The 25,496-nt window shown below is 40.7% G+C and overlaps 1 protein-coding gene across 1 annotated transcript in view; it reads right to left on the bottom strand.

Annotated features, from left to right (window-relative positions):
• Window positions 1–10,732: 10,732 nt before the first annotated feature.
• The window catches only part of Coq3 (coenzyme Q3, methyltransferase), a 32,108-nt gene continuing 17,344 nt past the window's right edge, over window positions 10,733–25,496 (bottom strand). Inside the window, exons 3-7 of the mRNA XM_059254058.1 lie at window positions 24,524–24,676; window positions 22,319–22,418; window positions 20,998–21,240; window positions 12,418–12,577; window positions 10,733–11,065 (exon numbers count right to left, since the gene is read on the bottom strand). Coding sequence (XP_059110041.1) covers window positions 10,845–11,065; window positions 12,418–12,577; window positions 20,998–21,240; window positions 22,319–22,418; window positions 24,524–24,676 — 877 coding nt within the window. The 3' untranslated portion in view covers window positions 10,733–10,844. The remainder of the gene's footprint in view (window positions 11,066–12,417; window positions 12,578–20,997; window positions 21,241–22,318; window positions 22,419–24,523; window positions 24,677–25,496) is intronic.

Genomic DNA, 25,496 nt, shown 5'->3' with positions numbered 1-25,496 from the left:
GGTAAAGTGTACAACGGTCACTGGAATGAACTAGAATCCAGAAATGGAAGAACACTTGTGAGAGAGTTTTTGCTTGGTTTGAAATGGGTGAATACACTTCTAGTACAAACTCTTGAGGTAGGAAGACACACATCTTTGATCTGGACCTTGAGGCAGGAATATCTTTAATCTGGGCCACACCTTCTGCTGCAAGGCTCTATAAGGACATAGAAGAAGAAAACATTTGCTCTTCGCCTGCTTGCTCTCACCTTGCTAGCACAACCATTCCTTCACTGGCATTAGAGCCTACTTCTTTGGGATTCCAGCACCGACAGAAGCTCAGCTGGGGCATCCAGCCTTGTGGACTGGAAAACTACTGGATCCTTGGGCTTTCCATTCACAGCTAGCCATTGTTGGATTAGCTGGACTGCAGCCCGTAAGTCATTCTAATCAATCCCCTCTCTACACATAGAGAGATTCATTCAATAAGTTCTGTCCCTCTAGAGAATCATGACTAAAACAGGATGATGAAAGAAACGGGAAAAATAGAGTATTTAAATATTCTCAAGCTAGTCTTTTATAAGGCACTTAACCACCAAGGAAAAAGTAGTAACTTTACAGTAATAAACCTAGCAGACATCAACCAATCAAAATGATGAAAATTAATGCCACCAGAAAGTAATAAGAAAATTGATAGCATGTGTTTCCTTATGGGACACACTGAGAAAGGCACAATGCCACCTCTGTAGTGTGCTTGTGTGCTGGTTTGGTTTTCTTTTCTTATTCTTTTCATTTTTATTTATTTTTGGATCACTGAGAAACCTGTAGCCTTTCACACGTTGAGTAAGTGCTCTACCACTGAGCTACATCCACACCATAGTATTCTTTACAAAACTGCACTATCTGAATTGATAATTGACCAATTTTTCATGAAGAAAATCAGAAAATAAAAGTTGCAGAACATTCTAATCAACCCTCAATTGACCTTCAAGTGTCAGAAGAAATGTGAGGAAGTCTCCTAAATTAAACTACACATTGTTATGATTTATTATTACGCGGGACCCGAGGTACCCCGCGCTCACAGGGAACCACGCTGGCGTGCTGGGCAGATACAGCGCTGGGGTGACCTACTCCATGCGGGCATGGTGGCAGAGCGGCGAGTGGACATTTGCAACCCAGAGGCTGCATCCATGTGGAAATTGTTTATTATAATGAGTGATAAAGAGAAAGACAGGAAAAGACAGAAAGAAGAGGGAGAGAGAGAGAGGGAGTTCGAAGGTGCACATTTCGTGGGAGGGAGGCGGGGGGGGGGGGAGGGGAGAGAGAGAGAGAGAGAGAGAGAGAGAGAGAGAGAGAGAGAGAGAGAGAGAGAGAGAGAGAGAGATAGATCAGAATATTAGCACAAGTACTTGATAATGCTGAGCAATCTGACTCCCTTGGGTGAGGATGGGGTGCAATCAGACATCTTTCAGCTCCCTCTGGCTGCAAACCAAGATTCCACACAAATTCATTCACCTTTCTTCTCTCTGTGTTTTACGTTTTTCTTCCTTCCTGATACAGAAGCGCCGTCTCTTGTTAGCTTATCAGCCCTGAATTTTATCTTGAAGGGGAATCCTGTACCTGGAGATGCTGCGAGAAGCTTATAAGGTTTAAAGACCCCTCCTAAAGCCCTAAACCCTGTATATCACCAGTCTTCAGGAATAGGTGCTTCTAACATCAGAGCTGTTCAAGCTGGATACCTCTATAAACACGCATATTAAAAAAGAAAACTGCCCCAGCACTCAGGACACAGAGGCAGGTAGATCTCTATGAGTTCAAGGCCAGCCTGGTCTACATAGTGAGTTCCAGGACTGCCAGAGCTACACAGAGAAACTCTGCCTCAGAAATAAATAAAGAAAGAAAGAAAGAGAGAGAGAGAGAGAGAGAGAGAGAGAAAGAGAGAGAGAGAGAGAGAGAGAGAGAGAGAGAGAGAAAGAAAGAAAGAAAGAAAGAAAGAAAGAAAGAAAGAAAGAAAGAAAACTGTCATCATTTTTGGAGCCCAATTCCCTTGGATTTTGGTTGAAATTAGCTTGTAAGTTCAACTTAGATCCTACCCAAAGGCACAGCACTTTCATCTCTTCATCCCAGAGGAGCTAATTCAAATACAGAAACTGTTATTACTGAGTCGTCTTCAACGCTCAGCACTGAACAATATGTGTATTTAATAACTGAAAAAATAGTAATCTTTTTCTAAAGTACTGTTTGGGAAGAGCTTTCTAATCAATTCCCAAAGTACACATTTCTTTTTTGTTTGCTTGTTTTTTTGTTTTGTTTTATTTTGTTTTGTTTTCGAGACAGGGTTTCTCTGTGTAGCTTTGGTGAATCTCACTCTATAGACCAGGCTGGCCTCGAACTCACAGAGATCTGCCTGGCTCTGCCTCCCAAGTGAAGTACACATTTCTTAATATCAACATTTTTTATTTCAACAAGTAAAATAAGGTTGCTTTGTTTTATTATTAGAACACTCCTAAAATTCAACTTAAGTGTCAGTTTGTTTGTTGTTTGTTTGTTTATTTATTATGTAGGGTGTTTTGGTTTTTGAAACAGGGCCACATATATTCCAGGCTGGCCTGAACTCACTATGTAACTAAAGATGACCTTTGTGTGAATAGGAATCACCGTAGGCTCTTGTTTGAATGCTTGGTCATTAGGGAGTGACACAACTTGACAGGGATTGGAAGAGTGGCCTTGTTGGAGTAGATATGACCTTGTTGGAGGAAGTGTGTCACTGGGGGGGGGGGAGGACTTTGGGGTCTCAAATGCTCAAGCCAGGTCCAGTGTCTCTTTCTCTTCCTGCTGCCTTCAGATCAGGATGTAGAACTCTCAGCTACCATGTCTGCCTGCTCCCTACCATGAAAATAATGGACTAAAACCTCTGAAACTGTAAACAAGCCCCAATTTAATGCTTTTCTTTATAATAGTTGTTGTGGTCATGGTGTCTCTTCATGGCAATAGAACACTAAGTCAGAAGTTGGTACCAGGGAGGAGTATTGCTGTGACAGGTCTGACCATGATGCTTGCTGGTGGAATATGGACTTTGGGACTTTTAGATTAGGAAAGCAGTTGAATACTTTAAGCTGAACTTTAGGCCATGCTAGTAGGAACATGGAAGACAGTGATGCTGAGAGCAAGGTAGATTATGACAGCCCAGCTCTAGAGGTTTCAGAGGAGAATATTAATAAGTGGCCGAGAGACCATTCTTGTGATATTTTGGTGAAGAATGTGACTGCTTTCTGCCCTTGTTCAAAAAATCTGCCTGAGGCTAAAAACTAAAGTTTGGGGTTAATAGCATTGGCAGAAGAAATTTCAAGGCAGCCTAGTATTGACTCTATCCTGTGGCTACTAATGGTTAGTCGTATGCATATCTACAATGAAAAGGAGCAAGATGAGCATGGAAAAGTGCAAAATGTGCAGTTTAAGGAAAAAAGGAGCACCAGGAAGTACAGTAGACCTAGGTGCAGTGCTCACAGAGATAAAAAAGTTCAAAGAAAAGCCTGATCCTAAATGAAATAAAGGGAGTGGTGACCTCAGGACAAGGCCCTACCCAGCTAAGCTTCCATCTTGTGAAAAGAAATTAAAGAAAAGCTTAAACAGGGAAGGAAATCATCAAAAACAGAAAGCTGATACAGATATAACTGAATGAGGGGTCCAAGTTCCAGCCCCAGCAAGCAGCAGAACTTGGCAGGTTCAGCAACATGGTTCTGGTTTTAGAATCAAGAATACAAGAAATGGGTTGTGAGCCGGGCGGTGGTGGTGCACACATTTAGTCCTAGCACTTGGAAGGCAGAAACTGGCTGTGAATTCGAGGCCAGCCAGGTCTACAGAGCAAGTTCCAGGACAGGCTCCAAAACTACACAGAGATACCCTGTCTCAAAAAACCAAAAGAAAAAAAGAAAAAAAAATTAAATGGGTTATGGAATCTCTTTCCAAAACAAAGGAAAGCCACTGAGGCCAGGTGTGTGTCAGGGGCATCCTTGCCTGGAGGCCTGGAGAGGCCATAGCATGAAGTTGTGAAGGTGAAGCCTGGAGTGCCCTGGAGACCCCAGGATACTGGAGATGCCAGAGTTGTGGGATACCTGCTAAGGAGAGCTTCTAACAGGGAGTGGAACCAGCCCAAGAGAAAGAAGTGTGCTGCAGTCAACAAAGCTGGAAGGAGCTGGAGACCTGAAGAGTGCTTTGACATCAGACATGGAGATGGCAAGTTTGGAGTTTGCCCTGATGATGTTTGGTCTTGCGTTGGTCCAGTACTTCCTCACTATATCCCCCTTTCCTCCCTTTTTGGAATAGTATTGTATATCCTGTGCCATTGTATGTAGGAAGTATGTGATCTGCTTTTTGCTTTTGCTTTTACAAAGGACTGCAGTTAAGAAATTGCCATGAGGCCGGGCGGTGGTGGCGCACGCCTTTAATCCCAGCACTCGGGAGGCAGAGCCAGGCGGATCTCTGTGAGTTCGAGGCCAGCCTGGACTACCAAGTGAGTTCCAGGAAAGGCGCAAAGCTACACAGAGAAACCCTGTCTCGAAAAACCAAAAAAAAAAAAAAAAAAAAAAAAAAAAAAAAAAAAAAGAAATTGCCATGAGTCTCAGAAGAGACTTTGAACTTTGCACTTTTAAACAGTGTTGAGCCTGTTATAGACTATGGAGATTTTGAAGTTGGAATGAATGCATTTTTGCATTGTGGTATGGCTACAAGCCTATGGGGGCCAGACAGTGGAATGTGGTGATTTGAATGGGAATGGTCCCCATGGGCTTCTATGTTTGAATGCTTGGTCATTAGGGAGTAGTGCTACTTGACAGGGATTGGGAGGTGTGGCCTTGTTGAAAGAGGTGTGGCCTTGTTGGAGGAAGTATGCCACTAGGGATTGGCTTTGGGGTTTCAATCTCTTAATCCAAGCCCAGTGTCTCTCTTCCTACTGCCTTAAGATCAGGATGTAGAACTCACAGCTATATGTCTGCCTGCATGTCACTATTCCCCATTATGAGGGTAATGGACTAAACCGCTGAATGTAATAAAATCCCAATTAAATACTTCTTTTACTAGAGTTGCTATGGTCATAGAACATAGCAATAGAACACTGACTAAGACAACCCTGAACTCCTAATCCCCGACTCCATCTCCCAAGTTCTGATATTATGTGTGTGCTACTACCCTTGATATAGGATCACAGCTGACGTGTGTGTGTGTGTGTGTGTGTGTGTGTGTGTGTGTGTGTGTGTGACCAGCCAAGCTGCACAAATAGGGGTCAGAGGACTTGTAGGAGTCCTTTTTCTCCTTTTACCACGTGAGTCCCACGGATCAAACTCAGGTTGTTAGGTAGGACAGCAAGCTCCTCCCCCTTCCCCTCACCAGTCATCTCACTGGCCCAGGATCAAATTTTAAATGAAGTCATAAAACTCATACTTTCTGCACCCTAACTACCCAGAAACAAAGTTTCTCTTTTTTTCGTTCTTTTTTATTTTTCCCTCTATTTTTGTTGTTGTCGTTGTTTTAAAGTGGGTCTCACTATGTGTGTCTGGCTGGACCTCCCTGTAGTTCATTCTGACTCTGAGCTTCTGGCAGTCCTGGGACAGCAGGCACGTGCCATCACACTTGGCTCTCTTCTAGTTATCTACGTTTGTTTCTCCCTTGTGAATGACACTGAGAACAAATGATAGCTAAGGGAAATGTTTGTTCACAGCGTTATTGTTTGTCTACAGGAACACATGAACCTAAAGTGAAAAGGCTCCCAATCAGAGACAAGCCAAAGCGTGAACCACATACTCTCCCCCATGTCACTCAGCCAACATCCTCTGTGGACGTCCTTGCGTAGCATCTGGACTTTGGGGAAAAGCCAGATTTACATAATTCAAGAGGGAAAAAAATTCACTTTAGCTCTTTTAATTAAATAAGTGATAGCTGGAGAGAAAAATTCTCAAAACTGAAATTTTAAAGTAAGTTATAAAATTCCTTTCTACCACAAAAAGGATAATAAAACTTAAAAAATGAAAGTTATTGTATTAATTACTTTTCAATTGCTGTGATAAAGCACCATTGATATAACAGGATGAAAGGGTAGATTAATGAACCTACTTTTAAAGAGTAACAACTTGTTTAGAAATGTTTTACATTGCTATGGATTTTAGTTTATTGATACAAATTTAAAGTTAATTTTGTTATACTGTATATATTTCTATTCTCATTTGAGGTATTATGTTTATGTAACTCATTTAGATTGTAATGGATAATTAAGAAATACAGATTAATAATTAGTCTTCTGATAGTCAAACTTATAGTCATGTTGTTTTCTAGGTATGCACAGATATATTTCATATAGGTAGGTAATCTTCAAACACTTCAAAGACCTACAGAATATGGCATTTAAAATGTTTTAAAAATTTAGACTTTCTAGACAATGAGACATGTCTGCTCCTGGCAGCACCGATTTACTTCAGAGAGGAGGATGGGCATTGAAGACACTCTTTATGGAGTTTATCTTCTTCTTGGCAAAAATAGCCATTTGGGCAAGAAACTGTTCTTGCCTGGACTGCTTGATCAACTGGACATGCAAGAACCCATGGGAAGGTGACCACTGAACTTTGCTTGACAAAATGGTCCTTCAGGTTCCTGCTTCACAGAGGAAACTGCCAGACATTCTACAGAGAAAAATGACTGAGAGACTCCAGGCCTGTGGGCTGAAGACAGATGCCTCAACTTTACAAAGGAACATTAGGTGACTGACTGTCCAGGCTGCCAGCTGTCTCTGTCTACTCTTGCAAGACTCCTGAAAGTTGCTTGCATCCTTCTCCCATTTCTCAGGTAATATTATATCCTTCTGAGGTCTTTGATGTAGTTGAAGCTAGATAGTTACAATTTTCCTTAGTTATAATAAAAGATAAGTTAGATATGAAACCTTAGACTCACAAATATAGGATAGATAGAATATCTTCTTTAATTTTGCCAAATACAAATAGACTAGATATTATAAATAGACTTGACAGTGTAACTGTAATTCTTGCTTGATAATTGTTTTGTTATCTGTAATTTTACTATGTGAAAGTTAAAACTTGCTTTTTGAAAAAAAAAAAGAAAAGGGAAAGTGCTGTGGGATGTTCTGTATGTTAAATGTGTTGCTCTGATTGGTTAATAAATAAAACATTGATTGGCCAGTAGCCAGGCAGGAAGTATAGGTGGGACAAGGAGAGAAGAGAATTCTGGGAAGTGGAAGGCTGAGGCAGAGAGACGCTGCCAGCCGCCACCATGACAAGCAACATGTAAAAGATACCGGTAAGCCACGAGCCATGTGGCAACTTATAGACTAATAGACATTGGGTTAATTTAAGATAGAAGAATTAGATAGCAAAAAGCCTGCCACGGCCATACAGTTTGTAAACAATATAGGTCTCTGTGTGTTTACTCGGTTGAGTCTGAGTGGCTACGGGACTGGCGGGTGAGAGAGATTTGTCCTGACCATAGGCCAGGCAGGACTGGAAAACTCTAGCTACACACCATGACCAAGGCAATTTATAGAAGGAACAGTTTGAGGCTTATAGTTGCAGAGGTATAGGAGTCCATAATCCCCATGGCAGGGAGCATGGCAACAGGCAGACAGGCATGGCACAGGAGCAGCTGCCGAGAGCTCACACCCAAATCCACAAGCAGGAAGCAGAGAACATATCAGGAATGACATGAGTCTTTGGAAACCTCAAAGTCTACCACCAGTAACAGTCATCTCCCAACAAGGCCACACCTCCCAAACAGTTCCACCAATTGGGGATCAAACATGCTAACATCAAGCCTATGGTGACCACACTCATTCAAACTGCCACCAGGTATTTTCATTATTTTATATGCATGGTTATTTTGTCTGCATGTATGTCTGTACACAATATGAGTGCCTGATGCCTATAGAAGCCAGATCCCCTGCAACTAGAGTTGCAGACAGTTATGACCCATCATGGTGGTGCTGGGAATCAAACCCAGGTCCTTTGCCAGAGCAGCCAGTGTTCTTAACTGCTGAGCTATCTCTCCAGTCCATGGACCATAACTAAGTCCTATATATAGAACATTACCTGAACTTCTTTTAATGTTTGAATTCAAATCCAGCACACATTTAACAACCCATTTATTTCCAACAAAGAAGGTTCTATAGGAAAACTATATTTTCTTTAGACAGAGGAGAAAGTAGTCCATCTCTAGCTGAGATGCTATCGGTATTTGACAGCTGCTGGTAAAGGAGGAGTCAATTTTCTTTCATGCTATCACCTCTGGTGTATCAACCACATTCCAGGGTAGGCCCTATCCCCAAGGGTAGTTGTCCAATATAAACTGGACTCAGAAGAGAGAGAGAGAGAGAGACAGAGACAGAGACAGACAGAGACAGACAGAGAGACAGAGACAGAGAGAGACAGAGACACAGAGAGACAGAGACACAGAGAGAGAGACAGAGAGAGACAGAGACACAGAGAGACAGAGACAGAGACACAGAGAGAGACAGAGAGAGAGAGACAGAGAGAGCACAAAATTGGGTAGGAAGGGAGGTTGAGATAGAAATGGGAGACATTGAGAGGGTGGTGAATATGATCAAAACACATTATATAAAATTCTCAAATAAATATTATTTTAAAAGGAAAATTTGCTGATAAATGGATAAAACTGGAAACAATCATTCTGAAGGAAACCTCAGACCCAGAAAAACAACACACACACACACACACACCCCTCAATGTGTTTTCTTTCAGTCATGTGTGGATCTTACTTTGATCCTTCAGACATATGTTTCTATTTGGAATGCCCATGGAAGTAAGGAAATGAATGAGGGTACATGGGCGGGAACTGAGAGAGTGCAGTGTTATAAGAGGAAGAAAGGGCAAAAATGGAACAAGAAGGGTTAAATGAGGTGGGATGGGAAAAGAAGGCAAAGGAAGGAGTATCTAGAGGGATAAGACTAGATGAAACCTTCTGGAAAAGCCATACGGAAACCTAGTACTAAAGAGGCTTCCTAAAATAAATGCATATACATATATAAAAAGAGTTTAGATAAAGTTACCCCATAGCAGGATGACAATATTCCTACTAAATCCCATGTGATACCAAGTAAAAATCCCAATACCAGGAATGAGTAACCTCCTTTTGAATTGGTAGCCAGTGGGGTGCCATAGACCCCCAAATATTACATGGTATTGTCACTGTTCTTGGTAGTAAAACCCTACTGTTGAAGACCACATACTTGATTCATAGAACATGAAGACATTAGTCCCTACTGGCTAGCTTTATAGCACGGGCAAGTGCTATGCAAACTACTGGAAGAGAAAAGTAATCATCAGTCTTACCCAGCCATAAATCCTGCAAACTATGATAGTAACCTGCCTGGCAAGATATGCCTATTGGTGCAATTTGTGACAAAGATGGTATAAGAATAATTTAAATCAAAACATGAGATGGTTGTAACCATTTAAGTATATCTAAGGTGCACTCCACAAGATGATACCATTATGGGGGTTAATCTATGGCTAGAAAAGTCATAGATCCTAGGAGAGAACCCACTACTATTATTCCACTAAATGGACATATTATTAAATTAACTCCTAATGATTTATTGTAATATCCATAGGTTAGTAGACCTCTCAGTGCTCATCAGAGAAACTTCTTCCAGTAGATGATGACTAACACAGACACTCACACTGGTCAAGGTACAAAGAGTAAGAAATTGCAGAATGCTTAGCCTTAAATGGGACATCTGTGTCACATCCCCTTCTTTAAGGCTCAAGGATCACTGGGAAAGATGGAGCAGAAAGATCATAAGAGCTGGAGGTAGCAGTTGAGTACAAGAAAATGTTTTCTAGATACGATGGGCAGTTGCACATATGATAGATATGAACTAACAGTGATCGTGATAATATGGACAAGACCTGCACAAGTTTAAGCTAGACAAAATCCCAGCATGAAAAGGAGAGGTAGGTACAAAGTCCCACCATTAGCTTAGGAGTTATTGGCAATTGATTGCTACTGGGAGACAGAGTATCAGGTTTTTTTTGTTTGTTTTGTTTTTTAAGGGTGGGGCTCTTGGTACGTGAACCACACTCCAGGGTATCCACACAGCCAAAAGTCTAAGGGCAGCACAAACTGAATTTGACAGGTGTGTGCATCACACACACACACACACACACACACACACACACACACACACACACACACAGAGGTGGGTAGAGGAGTTGAGGTAGGAGGTTGAATATGATCACAATATACTATCCAGAAATCCACAAGAACTAATGAAAAAGAAAAAGATTGATTGATTAAGACAGGGTCTCATTATATAGCCCTAGCTGGCTTAGACTCACTATGTAAACTAGGCTGGCCTCCAACTCACAGAGATACACCTGCCTCTGCCTCTTAAATGCTGGGATTAATGCTATGTATCACCACCATAGGTTTAAAATATGTTTTGTATTCCCAAGAATAAGTGATATAAATTACAGTAGCTTTTTATCAGTCAGTTGGGTCTTTTAACTAAAAATAAAGAAATACCATATACAACAGAGATTCCTTAAGTTAAAATAAACAACAGCATATGTTTTGTACACATATGTGGGAAATGCCTAATATGTAAATGAAATGAAGTAAGCACACGTTTCTATAATAAAAGCTTAGAGATTTAAACTCCCTGAGCACATTTGATAATACCTGCCCAGAAAATTACTCTAAGTGTCTCTTAGGTGACACAGAAACTTTTCTCCAATGATTTAGATATTTTTATTGACCTTTTGTTCGTCAGGACCTCACTCAAAAAAGCTTTTTGAATTTGTACACAATACACTTTTAAGCATATTGTTACTGTCCTCGGAGATATCTCATTTCTTCAGCTCTTCGTGTACAGGTGGACTACTGGAGGCGTTAGCCTGGAGTGCTTCTGTGTCCTCCTTTAAAGCAGACTCAGCAGGTTCTGGGTGTTCCCACGCACTGGATTTCACAGTATGCGCTGCATAGTTAAGGCTGGTATTTTCACTCCAATGCCAGTAACCTGAAAAGGGATTGTAGATCATTCCTGCCACAGTTTGAACTAGCAGACCATCTAAAAAAGAAAAAAGTCAGAAATTGGACTCAATAAATATTTACCATTCAAACTACAAGAGTCTACAGTAATTCTTCAAAAATTCCTAATTTAATGAACAAAAGTACTTTGCAGTCATGCCTGGATCATACTTAACTGCAGGTGAGAATACATACTCCAAAGCAGAGGACTGGGGTCAAAGGCCTGCTCTGATCCTACTGTAATGGTGACCCTTTCTGAATGCCACATACAGATCACGTGTCTTGCAGCATTGGAATTAGAGGAGGTATGTCTAAAATAGCTCAGTGCTTAGAATTCTCTAAGTTCTTAACAAATAGTAAATGTCACTTGAGAATATCTGTCAACAAGAGATTGTCTCCATAAGGAATCTTCTTTGGTTTGTTTTCCCTTTTATTTGCTGAGACAGGGCCTCATCTTGTTTGAGACTAGCTTTATATAATACAGGCTTTCTACGTAGCCCAGGCTAACTTGAATACCCAGGCCTCCTGTTACAGCCTTTCAAATGCTGGGATTACAAGTATGCACAAGCTCCAAAAATATTCTTTAAAATATCCATTTTCTAGTCTCTTTTCAACAAAATTACAAGACATCTCTAAAAGCCACCACACTGCCTTGAACTGACAATATTTTAATTAAAAGAGTTTGTTGGTGCACTTTTGTTAACAGAAGCATGGGAAATGGCGACTAAGTACTCAGCAAGACCTCCAAAACGCCAAGCAGGTGAACTAAGAAACATCACTTAACAGAGGTCAAAAACAAAGCTTTTACTGTGCCAAAGCATGGTGAGGCACAGTGTAGAGTACAAAAAGGAGATTATGGGCCAGAAAAGAGTGAAGAAATGTGAAAATTACATACAATTATACTTAGAAGATCAAGTGTGAATATGTACTCCAAAGCACACTGCTGTGTTCAAATACCAACTCTGACATCCATCATGGTGACCCTTGGTCACTTATGCAGGTACCAGAAATACATAAGAAATGACATGAAAGTTGAAAAGACATCTAAGTATGGAAGATTCCGGAGAAATCATAAGGTAAATTGAGATAAGCAGGGTTCACCAGGAGAAACTGAGCATGAATAAGTAATACACATTGACACCCATCCTTAAACAATGAAGATTCGGCTAGCCAGGAAAGGGTTTACTGATCATCGCTCAAGGCTAAGTGCCAGTCGGAAGTGGTATCTACTCCATAACTATCATTTCAAAGAGTTTAAGACATAACTGAAGAGATTAAGCTAACATCTGAAAAAAAATGGCAACCTGCTTAAATAAGTGCTAGATTATTAGGTTAATAATTATACATGCAATAAAGGTTCACACAGGAATGGAAAACAATCTTGATACTTACTTGGTTCCAGAATACTCTCTAGCTTTTCAGGTGAAACAAACTTCTCCCAAGTGTGAGTGCCTTTTGGAACAATGCCCGAGATTTGCTCTGAGAAAACAATGCCCAAGGCGTAGGACAGCTGTGTTTTGTTGAGTGTAGTAACGAAGAAAGAGCCACCAGGCTAAGGGAGGAAGTGGATATGTAAGTAAAACAGTGGAGGTGAAGTATAAGAAGTTAGGAGGAACTGCCAGGTAAAGGCTTACCTCCCCTCTCTCCTTCTTTCCAAATGATTTAAGAACAAACAACCTACGTAAGTTCTCTCTTGGGAAAATCTCCTATTACAGACAATCTACTACAGACACAGTCACTACGTCTACACATCACGCACAGCTTTCAACTCAAAATTCTTTTTTTTTTTTTTTTTTGGTTTTTCTAGACAGGGTTTCTCTGTGTAGTTTTGGTGCGTGTCCTGGATCTCGCTCAGTAGACCAGGCTGTCTCTGCCTGGGATTAAAGGTGTGCGCCACCACCGCCCGGCTCAAAATTCTTTCATTGCTATTACATAATGATATATACTCTTTTATATGGACTAAATACTTCGTCAAGGTTGATGCATGTCTACATTTACATTCTTTTTGCCTTTTATTGAAAATACATTTTTTCATACCATACATTCTTATTACTGTTCTCCCTCCTCCTCCTCCTCCTCCTCCTCCTCCTCCTCCTCCTCCTCCTCTCATCTCCTCCCCCACCTTCCCTCCATCCAGATCCACACCCTTTCTGTCTCTTGTTAGAAAGCAAACAGGCGAGAGAGACACTGCCAGCCGCAGCCATGACAAGCGAGATGTAAGGTACCAGTAAACCACAAGCCACATGGCAACTTATAGATTAATAGAAATGGGTTAATTTAAGATATAAGAACAGCTAGCAAGAAGCCTGAGCCATTAGGCCAAGCAGTTTAAATAATATAAGCGTCTGTGTGTCTATTTTATAAGTGGGCTGTCGGACTGCTGGGGCTTGGCGGGAGCCAGAGAGGAAACTCCAGCTCCATGGTGGTGCGCATGTGTAACCCCAGCACGGGGGAGAGGTAGAGACAATGGGCTCCCTGAGGCTTCCTGGCTGGCCAGTCTAGACTACTTGGCAAGTTCCAGATCAGAGAAAAATACCTGAGGTTGACCTTTGACCTTCTCTCTCTCTCTCTCTCTCTCTCTCTCTCTCTCTCTCTCTCTCTCTCTCTCTCTTTCTCTCTCATGCCCGCACACATGCACACTCAAACCTCCATATCCATACACAAAGGAAGGGAATTTTATCCAGGCTGGTGCACACACCTGTAATCCTGGCACTTGGGAGGCAGAGGCAGGAAGTTCAGGAGTTCAAGGTCAGAGTAGGAGGGAAGGACAGGGAAAAGGAAAGGAGGGGAGGGGAGGGGAGGGGAGGGGAGGGGAGATGAGAGGAGGGGAGGGGAGAGGAGAGGAAGGCATGTAAGGATGTCCTGATATGGCTGTTCCATAGCACAGACTGATCCAGTCAGAGACATGGCTGCTCAGACGCTCCATTCCTAGGAGCCCCTAGGTCAATAGCCGCATGGGGACAGAGGCCCGACTTCAGCCGGGAGGGCAACAAGCTCTGGGGGGAAAGGTGACGGTGCTGGAGTCCTTGCCTGTTCAGCAGTGTATTCCGTGTCCTTCTCCACTACAAAAGCAGAATCAATGAGCAAACATAACACAGAGCCCCCTTGCTCCAAGAGACTAGTGTTTTGAAAAAAGAGAGAGAGAGCCAGGAAAGCCGAAGGTCAGCCAGGCACAAGGGCCGTGAGCATTCGACTGATGTGGTCAGTGTGATAGTACTGAAAAAAAAAAAAAGATTGTTGCTTTAGAGATGTAGACTGGGGTTTATAAAGCCAGCTAAGGGCTGAGATTTGCTCCAAAAATCCTCAAAAACTAAGAAAGAGAAGTGTGGCTTTTGTGGCAGGAACCTGGAGATCCCAGCAACTACTGAATGTGATCATGGACTTGTGAGGTTTGAGTAACTTCTAGAACATGTACAGAATAAAAACATTTATACAGAGCAGCATCCTAAGGAAAAGTAAACCCCACGGCAGGGGGATGGCTGCAGGAGAACTTAGAGCCAGTGTCTTGTTCCAGTTGCCGTAAGAGCTATGAGAAGATTTCATAGGGAAAGGCAGATCTCAGCTCCATGTTCATAAGGGCAGCTCATCACTGTGGCAGCCAGAGCCTAAGACAGCTGCTCACACTGTGCCCAGTGAAGAGCAGAGGGATGGATAGGGCACCGCTCACACTGTGCCCAGTGAAGAACACAGGGATAGAAAGAGCACCACTCACACTGCCCAGTGAAGAGCAGACAAGGATAGAAAGGGCACCACTCACACTGTGCCCAGTGAAGAGCAGACGAATGGATAAGGGACTGCTCACACTGTGCCCAGTGAATAACACAGGGATAGAAAGGGCACCGCTCACACTGTGCCCAGTGAAGAGCGGAGGGATGGATAAGGGACTGCTCACATTGTGCCCAGTAAAGAGCAGACAGGGATGGATTGATGCGTGTGTACGGGCATTCAGTCTGCTTTCTCCATTTTATACCATTTGGGGTCCCATGAAGAATCAAGAAAGGGTTCATCTGTTATGGGCCACAAAACCGACATAATCCCCCAGAGGTCCTTCTCCTGGTGTCTCTGGATTCTGTCAAGTTGATAGTTAACACTAACCCTCACAGGTCAGCCTGCAATTTTCAAGTTCTGGCAAAGACTGGAGGGTCACAAAGTGTGAGGCCAGCCTGTACTGTACATACATCAAGATTCACCTCCGGCCATAACTCAGCACTCAGGAAGCAGATACAAGTAGTGGTCTGTAAGTTTGAGACCAGCCTGGTCTACCTAGCAGGTTCTGGGCCAGGCAAGGCTACATAGAAAGACCCTGTCTCAAAAAAAAAAAACAAAAAACAAAAAACAAAAAACAATGTCTTGAAAATATATGATTTCAAAATATTTTAAAAAAAGAAAGCAAACAGGCATCTAAGGAATAAAATAAACTAAAAACAAATAATCAGAATATCACAAAACAGTCAAACAGGAAAAAGAGCCAAAGAAAACGCACAAGAAACACATACAGATGCAGAGACACATGTTTGCACACACAGGATCCCACAAAAAACCAAAACTGGAAGCCTTAATATATAATGCAAAGGACGTGTAAGGTTAAAAAAATGCACTGACTTAACACTAAGAGACAAAGAACCTTCAAAGATGCCACTGAATTTGCTTTGTGACCAGCCCACTGCTGGGCATGGGGTCTACCCTTAAAAGTGGTTTGTTTCCCCAGCGAGACTCCCTTGGAGAAAACTAATTTTTCATTTGCAAGTGGCTATCAACTGGAGAGAGCGTCTGGGTTAAGAATGTGTGTGTGTGGATCTCTTGGCTCGGCCTGGGAGGAGGGGTCTGGACCTACCTGGACTGAGTCTACCAGGTTGATCTCAGTCCGCGGGGAAGGCTTTGCCCTGGAGGAGGTGGAAATGAGGGGTGGGTTGGGGGGAAGGTGAGGGGGGCGGGAGGGGGGAGAACAAGGGAATCCGTGGCTGATATGTAGAACTGAATTGTATTGCAAAATAAAAAAAATGCTGGTTGTGGGAAAAAAAAAAAAAGAATGTGTGTGTGTGGGGGGGGGGGTGCTGGAGAGATGGCTCAATGGTTAAGAGCACTGGCTGCTCTTCCAGAGACCCAGATTCAATTCCCAACACCCACATGGCAGCTCACAACTCTCAGTAACTACAGTTCCAAGTGATCCAACACCCTCACATAAATATACATGCAGGTAAAACACCAATGCACATAAAATAAGAATAAATAAATTATTTTTTAAAAAAAGAATGGGTGTGTCTGTCTACTTCTTTCAGCTCTAGGATCCCATCTGGTGCAGACCTATGCAGGGCCAGGCCCTGGGCATCTGGTGCAGACCTATGCAGGCCCTGTGCATGCTGACACAGTCTCGGTGAATTCTTATGTGTGCCAGCTTTGTTGTGTCTAGAAGGCCTTGAGTCCTTGGTGTCCCCTTAACATACAGAGGTCTTCCATGTTTTCTCTCAGGTGATATGCCTAATGTGGTTGGTACAACATTCACCTATACATCCTGTGCTAAGGAGCACTACCAACAAATGCTCTCTGACAAAAACATTAATGATTAAGGTTCAAGAATTTTTTTGTTTTTATTTATATAAAGATTATGAAGGGGTCAAGATAAACACTTAGATGAAAGCAAATCATTTATGTGAGTATTTAGTCTGCCTATGTAAAGACAATTTTTTTATTTTCTATGTTTATTCCCAAAACAGCAAGGAAGATAATGCCCCTCCTTTTGCCCAGTCTCATTAGCCTAATGAGGATAAAATGCTACTCCAAAATCACCTTATGAGTCTCTCTCTCTCCATTGATTGAAACAGATAGATAGATGATAGATGACAGATAGGTAGATAGATTGACAGATGATAGATTGATAGATGATAGATAGCTAGACAGATAGATAGATAGATAGATAGATAGATAGATAGATAGAAAGACAGATAGATAGATATAGATAGATGATAGATCATAGATTATAGATGATAGATTGATAGATGACTGACAAATGATAGATGACAGATAGATAGATAAAGAGATAGATAGATAGATAGATAGATAGATAGATAGATAGATAGATAGATATTGTGTATATAGAGTAAGAAGAAGAGCAATTTTTAATACCACCCTAGATCCAAACTAAGAAAGAGGACAAAAATATTAGGGTATGCATATTACTACATGTTGTAGTTCCTCTCTGTAAACTCTAGTATTTTAAATCTTACTAAGAATCATTTATGAGTATTTCATCTGTGTTCTGTAGTATCATACTTCATAGTGATAGTGGTAAGCAATGTTTTTTTTTTTCGAACATAGGGTCTCCGTTAAAAACAAAATTAGATTTAAGTTTACAGCATCCACATTCCTTGTATGTGTCAAAGAATCTCCATTCAGATATATATACTGATACAAACACAAAAACTAATAATTAGAGATTTTTACTTGGAAAATACGAAATGAACCTAATAAAATTCCATTTAAGAGGAAGCATTTCCCTTTTATCCCAGCACTTGGGAGGCAGAGGCACGCAGATCTCTCAGTTCGAAGCCAGTCTGGTCTACAGAGTGAGCTCCAGGACAGCAGGGCTATGTATCTGGGCCAGTGAGATGGCTCAGAAGATAAAGGCACCTGACACAAGCCTGATGACCTGACTCCAACCCTGGGACCTACATGATAGGAGAGAATCAACTCCCTCAAGCTGTCCTCTGACCTCATTGCATGATCTATAGCTTGAGCACACACACCACACACACACACACACACACACACACACACACACACACACACACACATAAATTAAAAACTAATGAAAAGGTATAAAAATGTCCAAGATGGAAGGTGATTAAAGAGACACCGTAACTAATGCAATACAAAACCCTAGGTTGGATACATAATGGGAAAAATAACATCGGGGAGAAACTGATAAGCCTAGCAAGTTCTCTATGCATTAATAAGGCAGTGCCACTATCCGTGACTGTCTTTAGATATGTACCAGGAGTTATATGCAGGAAAAGGACATTGGAGAGGTAAGTGAGGAGCCTGGGGCACACAACTGAAGTCAGCACATGCTTTCAGGGCATACAGTGATGAGTGGGCATCTGAAAGGAAGTGTACCCTTCAACGTGGGGCCCTAAGTACCTAGGTTGATACATCTTAGTTTCTATCCATATGTAAGCTGTTAACACAGCACTTCTCAACATGTAGGTTGTGATCCCTTTGGCAAACCTCTATCTCCAAAGATATTTACATTACAATTAAATAGTAGTAAAATTATAATTATGAAGTAGCAACAAAAACTATTTCATGGTTGGAGGTCACCATGACATAAGAAAATGCATGAAAGGGTCACAGCATTACAAAGGTTAAGAGCCACTGTGTTAATACATGGGGAAAACAGGTGACGGCAAAACCATTCTGCAATGGTTTTTATTTGCAACTCTTCTGTAAATCCACAATTATTTTACTATAGAGCCTTCTGCTCTGGCCAGCAAAGCAGGTAGGCTAATGGCTGATCTTCACCACTCCTTCAGTTCTTCCAAATGCAGTCCCCTCATCTCATCCCCAGCTCTGCAGCAGACCACTTGCTTTGATCTCCCTTCCCTCCCTACACACAGCTTTCCCCTCCCAATCTCACCCTGCCCCCACTCACTGCTCTGTCCCAGTCCCCAATTCCAGCAGGCATTTCCTGGGAACTTCAGTCAGCAAAGCAGGCAGCTACCTGCAGATCGTCACCTCTCCCTCCTCTTCCAAGTCCATCCCCAATCTCATCCCCAGCCCTGTAGCAGACCTGCTGTGGTCTCTCTTCACTCTCTACCCCACTTCCAGGGGATTAAGCAGATCCTAGTGGAACACCCTGCTTTCCTCCCTCCTGAGGACTCCATCTCCCATACACAATCCTGGCCCATCCCCATTTCTATGTATCAGCTTCTAATACCTGGAATCCTCGGTGGCCACATCTATCAGGATCCCAGAAGAATTTCCTACCAGGCAACACACAGTCACCACACTTGCCTAAGAACTAGAGAGGAAACAGAAACCAAAGAACAAAAAAAGAAACCACCCAACAAAGACAAGAACAGGTATCAACACCTAGAATTATAATCTTCCCAATCCCACATGTCTAGATGCCAGTGTAAAAACACAATCAATAACATCCAGGACAGTATGTCTCTACTAGAGTCAGCAAGCCTAAGACAGAAGGCAAGGAGCATTGTCACACAACTGAAGAACAAGAAAAAGACTTTAAAACAGCCTGTATAAATATGACAGAGGGCCATAAAGAGGAAGTGAATAAATTCCTTAATGAAATCTATGAAAACATAAACAGTAAAAGGAAATGAATAAAACAGTCAAAAATCTGAAAGTAGAAATAGAATCAATAAAGAAAATGAAAACTGAAGGAAATCTGGAAATGAAAAATTTAGGAACTCAAACAGGAACCTCAGAGGCAAGCCTCACCAACAAAATACAAGAGATGGAAGAGAGAATCTCACACATCAAAGACAAAATAGAAGAAATGGATACTTTAACCAAAGACAATATTAAATATAAAAATCTACTGGCACAAAAAACATCCAGGAAATTTGGAACACTATGAAAAGACCAAATCCAAGAATAATACAAATAGAGGAAGGAGAAGAAACACAGGTCAAAGGCACAAAAAATATTTTCAACAAAATCATAGAAGGAGATGCCTATCAAAGTACAACAAGCATATAGAACACTGAGTTGACTCAACCAGAAAAGAAAGTTCCCTCAGTCCATAATAATCAAAACATTAAATGAACAAACAAGGAAAGAATATTAAATGCTACAAGGGAAAAAGACCAAGTAACATATAATGGCAGACCTATTAGAATAACACCTGCTTTCTCAACAAAAACTCTAAAAGCCATTACAGACCTGGATAGATGTGCTGTAGACTGTAAGAGACACAGATGCTAGCCTAGACTATTATGCCAAGCAAAACTTTCAATCATCATATATGGGGAAAATAAGACAGTCCATGACAAAAATCAAATTTAGCAATACCTATATGCAAATCCAGCCCTACAGAAGGTGCTAGAAGGAAAACTCCAACTTAAAGAGGTTAGCCAAGAAAACACAAGGAATAAACAAAACCGAGCAAATCTAAAAAAGGAAAACACACACACCACCACCATGGCAATAATAACAAGAATCAACAAAGACTGATCATTGATGTCCCTCAATATAAATGGTCTCAATTCCCCAATAAAGACACAGATTAACAGAATGGATGTGAAAACAGGATCCATCTTTTGGCTACATCTATGAAACACACCTTAACATCAGGGTTAGACATCACCTCAGCGTAAAAAGATGGAAAAAGGTGTTTCAAGTAAATGGACCTAAAAGTAAACTATTATAGCCATTTCGATATGTGACAAAATAAACTTTGAACCGAAACTAACCAGACGAGATAAGGAAGTATACTACATACTAATCAAAGGGAAAATCTACCAAAAGGTCTTGGCAATTCTAAACATCTATGCACCAAACACAAGGGCACCCAAATTCATAAAAGAAATACTACTGCAGCTTAAATCACATGCTGACCCTCACACAGGGAGAGTGGAGGACTTCGGTACTACACTCTCACCAACAGACAGGTCATCCAGACAAAAGAGGAATGCTGGAGTTAACTGACATTATAAACCAAATGGACCTAACAGATAGTAAAGAACACTTCACCCAAACCCAAAAGAATATACCCTCTCCTCAGTACCTCACGGGACTGTCTTCTAAACTGACCACATACAGGGATACACAAAGCATGTCTCAACATAAACAAGGAAATTGAGTCAGGCAGTGGTGGTGCACACCTTTAATCCCATCACCCAGGAGGCAGAGGCAGGCAGACCTCTGAGTTTGAGGACAGCCAGCTAGACAGAGAAATGCTGTCTCAGAAAACAAAAACAAACAAACAAACAAAAAAAGCCAACTCTGTCTTACTTTTAATACTTGACAGCAGCACTGTACGAACAATTCAAGGTCGATCACATGTTCCACAACTTCAGAAGCCACAACAGCATCAAAAACTTCTGCAGCCTCATTCACAATCTCCTCCAGGGAACACGCTTTGTACTGTATCCTCTTATCCAGGACCGGATCAAATGACTTATGGTGCTGTGCTATCTTAATGTTTTCAGCCACGGGATCGATTCCGGTAACTGAAGCCCCCAGTCGCCCTAGAGGCTAATGGCAGGAAAACTGTTATGCTCAAGAAGAAAACAGAACACATGGTAGCAATAAAAAGTTTTTCTAAAATGGTTATCCAATACCAAGTGGTCAGCCCTAAAATCACACATATGCTAACAACACTAAATAGAATCAGCAGGATCAGGAGGTTGTATTCATAAATTTATTCTAATGCCTATATGTAACAATAATAACTCTTTTTTTTAAAGAGGCCATAGATTTGATATGGAAGATATGGGTGTGGAGTGGAGGGAGAAGGAGGGGAGAAAAATGATGTCAATACAGTATGCATACATAAAATTTTTTAAAAATTAATTTAATTCTTTAGTAATTCAAAACTGCTATTTCATGTTTCAAAAGGCACCATATAAAATACTAAAACTATCACAGAAAATATCCATCAAAGATTAAATTGTGATGCCAAAGGTCCCTGCATTGATGAGGACTATAAGACATAGTTGTAAGACATAAATATTCCTCCCAGGGACAATAAGCACACATCTAAGTACCCTAGAGCACCTAAAAGTGATCCCCACAAGTAGCAAAACTCTTGCCAGCTTTATTTGAGATGTGTAAAAGGACAGACTAAACCTGTACTTAATCTCATAGAAATTGCCTAATTTCTTGGGATAGAAGAGATCAAACAAAGCTATTTATTGGCCCATGCCCATTTATTAAAAACAAAACCAAAAAAACTTCAGTAGTTGTCCAAAAATTAGTGTTTTCAATTTTGAAAATACAACTTTTATAATAATATTAAAATTAGTACTATTTACTTCAAAATAAACAATATATTTGTTAAAAGGATAAATGAAGCAGAAGATCACTTCTCAATTTTTTGCCAAGTTAAAAACAAAATTTTGATCAAAACACATGAAATGCATGTATAAAATTCCCAAGCTGTTTGATGAACTGGACATGGTTTGAAATGGATCGTTTCTGTAAACATACTGACATGATCTACTTAGTTACTGTTGAAATGATTTGCAGAATTTAGTTACTTTTCCTAGCACTATTAGGCACACGAAGCAATGCTCCTGTCCGTGAAGAGTGGAAAACACCGTAAGGCACTTACTTCCGTTAATAAGCCACCGCCACAGCCAACGTCAAGAATCTTCATCCCAGACAAAGGCTTTCCTGGATGGTGATTAGCACTTTTTTTCAAAAGATTATCTCTTTAAAAACAAAATTTTAAATATATAAAAAGAGATGGCTACTTTTATCAACAAAAGTTTTTAAAATATACACTCTTTAAGAAAATATTAACCTTCATTTAATTTAGTTTGCTTATTCAGCTGTCTTACTTGGAGATAGGGACTCACTACAAGGCTCAGACATGCCCTGAGTCCCTAGTCTTCCTTCCTCAGCTTCCTGAGTTCTGGGATCACAGGCCTGTTGCCACCATGCCTAGTCTGGAATCCTAATTTGAAATGAATCATTGAAGTTTTTATAAACATCTTTTTTTTAAAAGATTTATTTATTTATTATGTATACAGCATATATGACTGCAGGCCAGAAGAGGGCACCAGATCTCATTACAGATGGTTGTGAGCCACCATGTGGGTGCTGGGAATTGAACTCAGGACCTCTGGAAGAGCAGTCAGTACTCTTAACCTCTGAGCCATCTCTCCAGCCCATAAACATTTTTTATTTTCAGAATTAAATGACTTAATTTGGACATTTTCAATAAGTAAAGTTCTGAAATAACCCAGCATTAATCTATTATTGTTTTAGTAATACTGTAAAGAAAAATTTCAAACTAATCTAGTACAAATGAACATAACTTTATTCAAATACTTTTTCAATAAAATGTCTCAAGAATATGAATGAAAATTTACACCTTCTGTTGGCTATGTCAGAGGCTCCTAGGCCAACTTCATGAGTTATTTTACAGATTAAAAAAGCAGATGGAGTCCCACGTTTATTTAAGTTGTCTATATTCCCATCTATATTATGTCTCTTTTCGTCTCCTAAATTAATGGGGCTTTTTCACATATGACTATGTACACAGACACCAAAATCAAGTGAACTTACTCTAGTATAATCATTGTATATAAAAATCATTATATAAATATAATACTTTACCATACACACAACATATGTGCACATGCACCTACATAATCTGATACACACTATAGTATAATATTATAAATGAAGCTTAAAATTGGATGTATAATTTAATTATGCTTAAACTAAAATCAACATATATATAATGAACATCTTAGGGTATCTAGTATTGCTAGTAAAAGTAACTAAACTCTTAAAATAATCCAGACAATAGCAAAGTAGATCACTTCAGGACATTATACAGAATGATCCGTTCCAAACGAAGTCCAATCCATTCTTCCAACAGCCACAGAATGACTCTGCTACCATTTTCAGACCATGCACTTTGCTTCTGATGGCTTCTAGTCATGATGAAAACAAAATCCAAACATGCAACCACAGCTTGCAGCACACTGGGTGGCCTGTTTTATGTGATATATAAATAAAGATGCCACAGTAATTTGACTGCAGTTCTCAAACCTGGGAACGCTGGAATCACCTAGAAGACTTGATGAGACACAAACTGCATCAACGACAAGCCCTCTGAACTCTTGCCTTTCTTCATCTCCCACTGACACATGTGGTCCACGTTTTGTCCATCCCAGCAGCTTTCGGAGTCTGGTACCACAGCCCCATCAATGTAAGCTCGCAAACACACTTGTTGAGCCAAGGTGTCTCTGCAAGTTTCCTTCATCAGAACTGCCTAAAGGTCACCAAGGCTGCTGCAAATCGGTAGCTATAAAATGACCTGATGGCATAGTACTGTAGTTCCCTTTCATAAGAACTGAAGTCTAACTAACCTAGTAGGGCCAAAAATGTTTATAATTTAGTTGTGAAAACAACCTGGGTTTTAGGATTGTTTCTACAAGTTAATGATTTAAAAGATATTTTTTTTTAAATTATGTGAATGTGTCTAGGTATGTGCATGAGCCCAGTGTGTCCTCAGAAACCAGTGAGGTTGTCAGATCCCCTGGAACTGGAGTGGTTGTAAGCTGCCTGATGTCGGTGACAGGAACCAAACCCTGGTCCTCTGTGAGCAGTATGAGTTCTTAACTGCTGAGCCAACTCTCCACCCCCAAAGTTAATGCTTTTAAATGGTGGATCCTGGTAAGGAATATCCCTAATTTCCAAAGCAAACCTAAGATGTGGAATTTGAATGTAAGTAAAGCAAAAAAATGAACACAAAACAGTGAATTATGCACTTTTAAAGATTTAAAAGTTTCTGGAATATTACCTAATGAAGGGCACTCTCAGGTCATTCATAGAATGAAGAGGTGCAAATATTCCTTGCTCATCCCACCACTTATGAGCCAGGGCCAGGAAGGTTTTTACCTCCTTGCTGTCAACTGTTGTTTGTGAAGTGCTGTATAAGCTTTTCCAAGGGGACCTACGGGAGAAAACAAAGAGCCAGGCAATATTGCTGTTCTAAAAAAATATGTTAAACAGAACATACTGTATAGAAAGATATTTTAATTTATTAGATTCTAAATACATATAGATAGTTCAATTTTGATACTTTAAGATCACAATCACATGCACATATAAATTCACAAGCTTTTGAGGACAAAGCCTGCCCTTCTAGGTCATATCTAATACAATACTAATAACAACAACAATAATAGCTATCATTTATTGAGTACTTACTAAAGGCCACGTACTTTCTAAGATACATGTTATTTTTGAACAACTGTACTATTATCCTTATTTTATGGCCGAGAAAAGAAAAGTCTGGAGAAGTCAAGGAAGTGGTTGGGCCCCGACTTGAACACAGGTGATTCCACCATCCGCTTCCTTCTCTCCACCTCCACAGCTGTCATGGAAGCCTAAACTCCACCATCTCCTCCCCACCACGGTCCCACTCTTCTATAGTCCAGTGGCTCCATACATTATCTGTTTCCATGATGAACTACAGAGAGATTATTCTGAAATAAAATCTAGTTAATTTTTTGTCACATAAAACGCTTCCAAGGCTTCCAGTGCCATTAGAGGAAAGACTAAAACCCTTGGCAGGAAAGGAAGCTCAGAATTATGGAGCCCCCAGCTTCCTTCCTCTCAAAACTCATTTTCTCCTCATCTCCTACAAGCCATGCAGCCTTTGAACTGACCATGCTTGCTCTTCCCTCACACGCCTTGTGTATATAGTTTCTTCTGTCTGGATCATTTTCCCTACATCCCTTCCTTTCCTCTACTAAGACTTAAGTCTCTCA

This window comes from Peromyscus eremicus, chromosome 2 (genome assembly GCF_949786415.1).
Source record: "Peromyscus eremicus chromosome 2, PerEre_H2_v1, whole genome shotgun sequence".
Taxonomy (NCBI): Eukaryota; Metazoa; Chordata; class Mammalia; order Rodentia; family Cricetidae; genus Peromyscus; species Peromyscus eremicus.
Note: the sequence above shows the minus strand (reverse complement) of the source record. Positions and strands in the feature narration are given on the sequence as shown.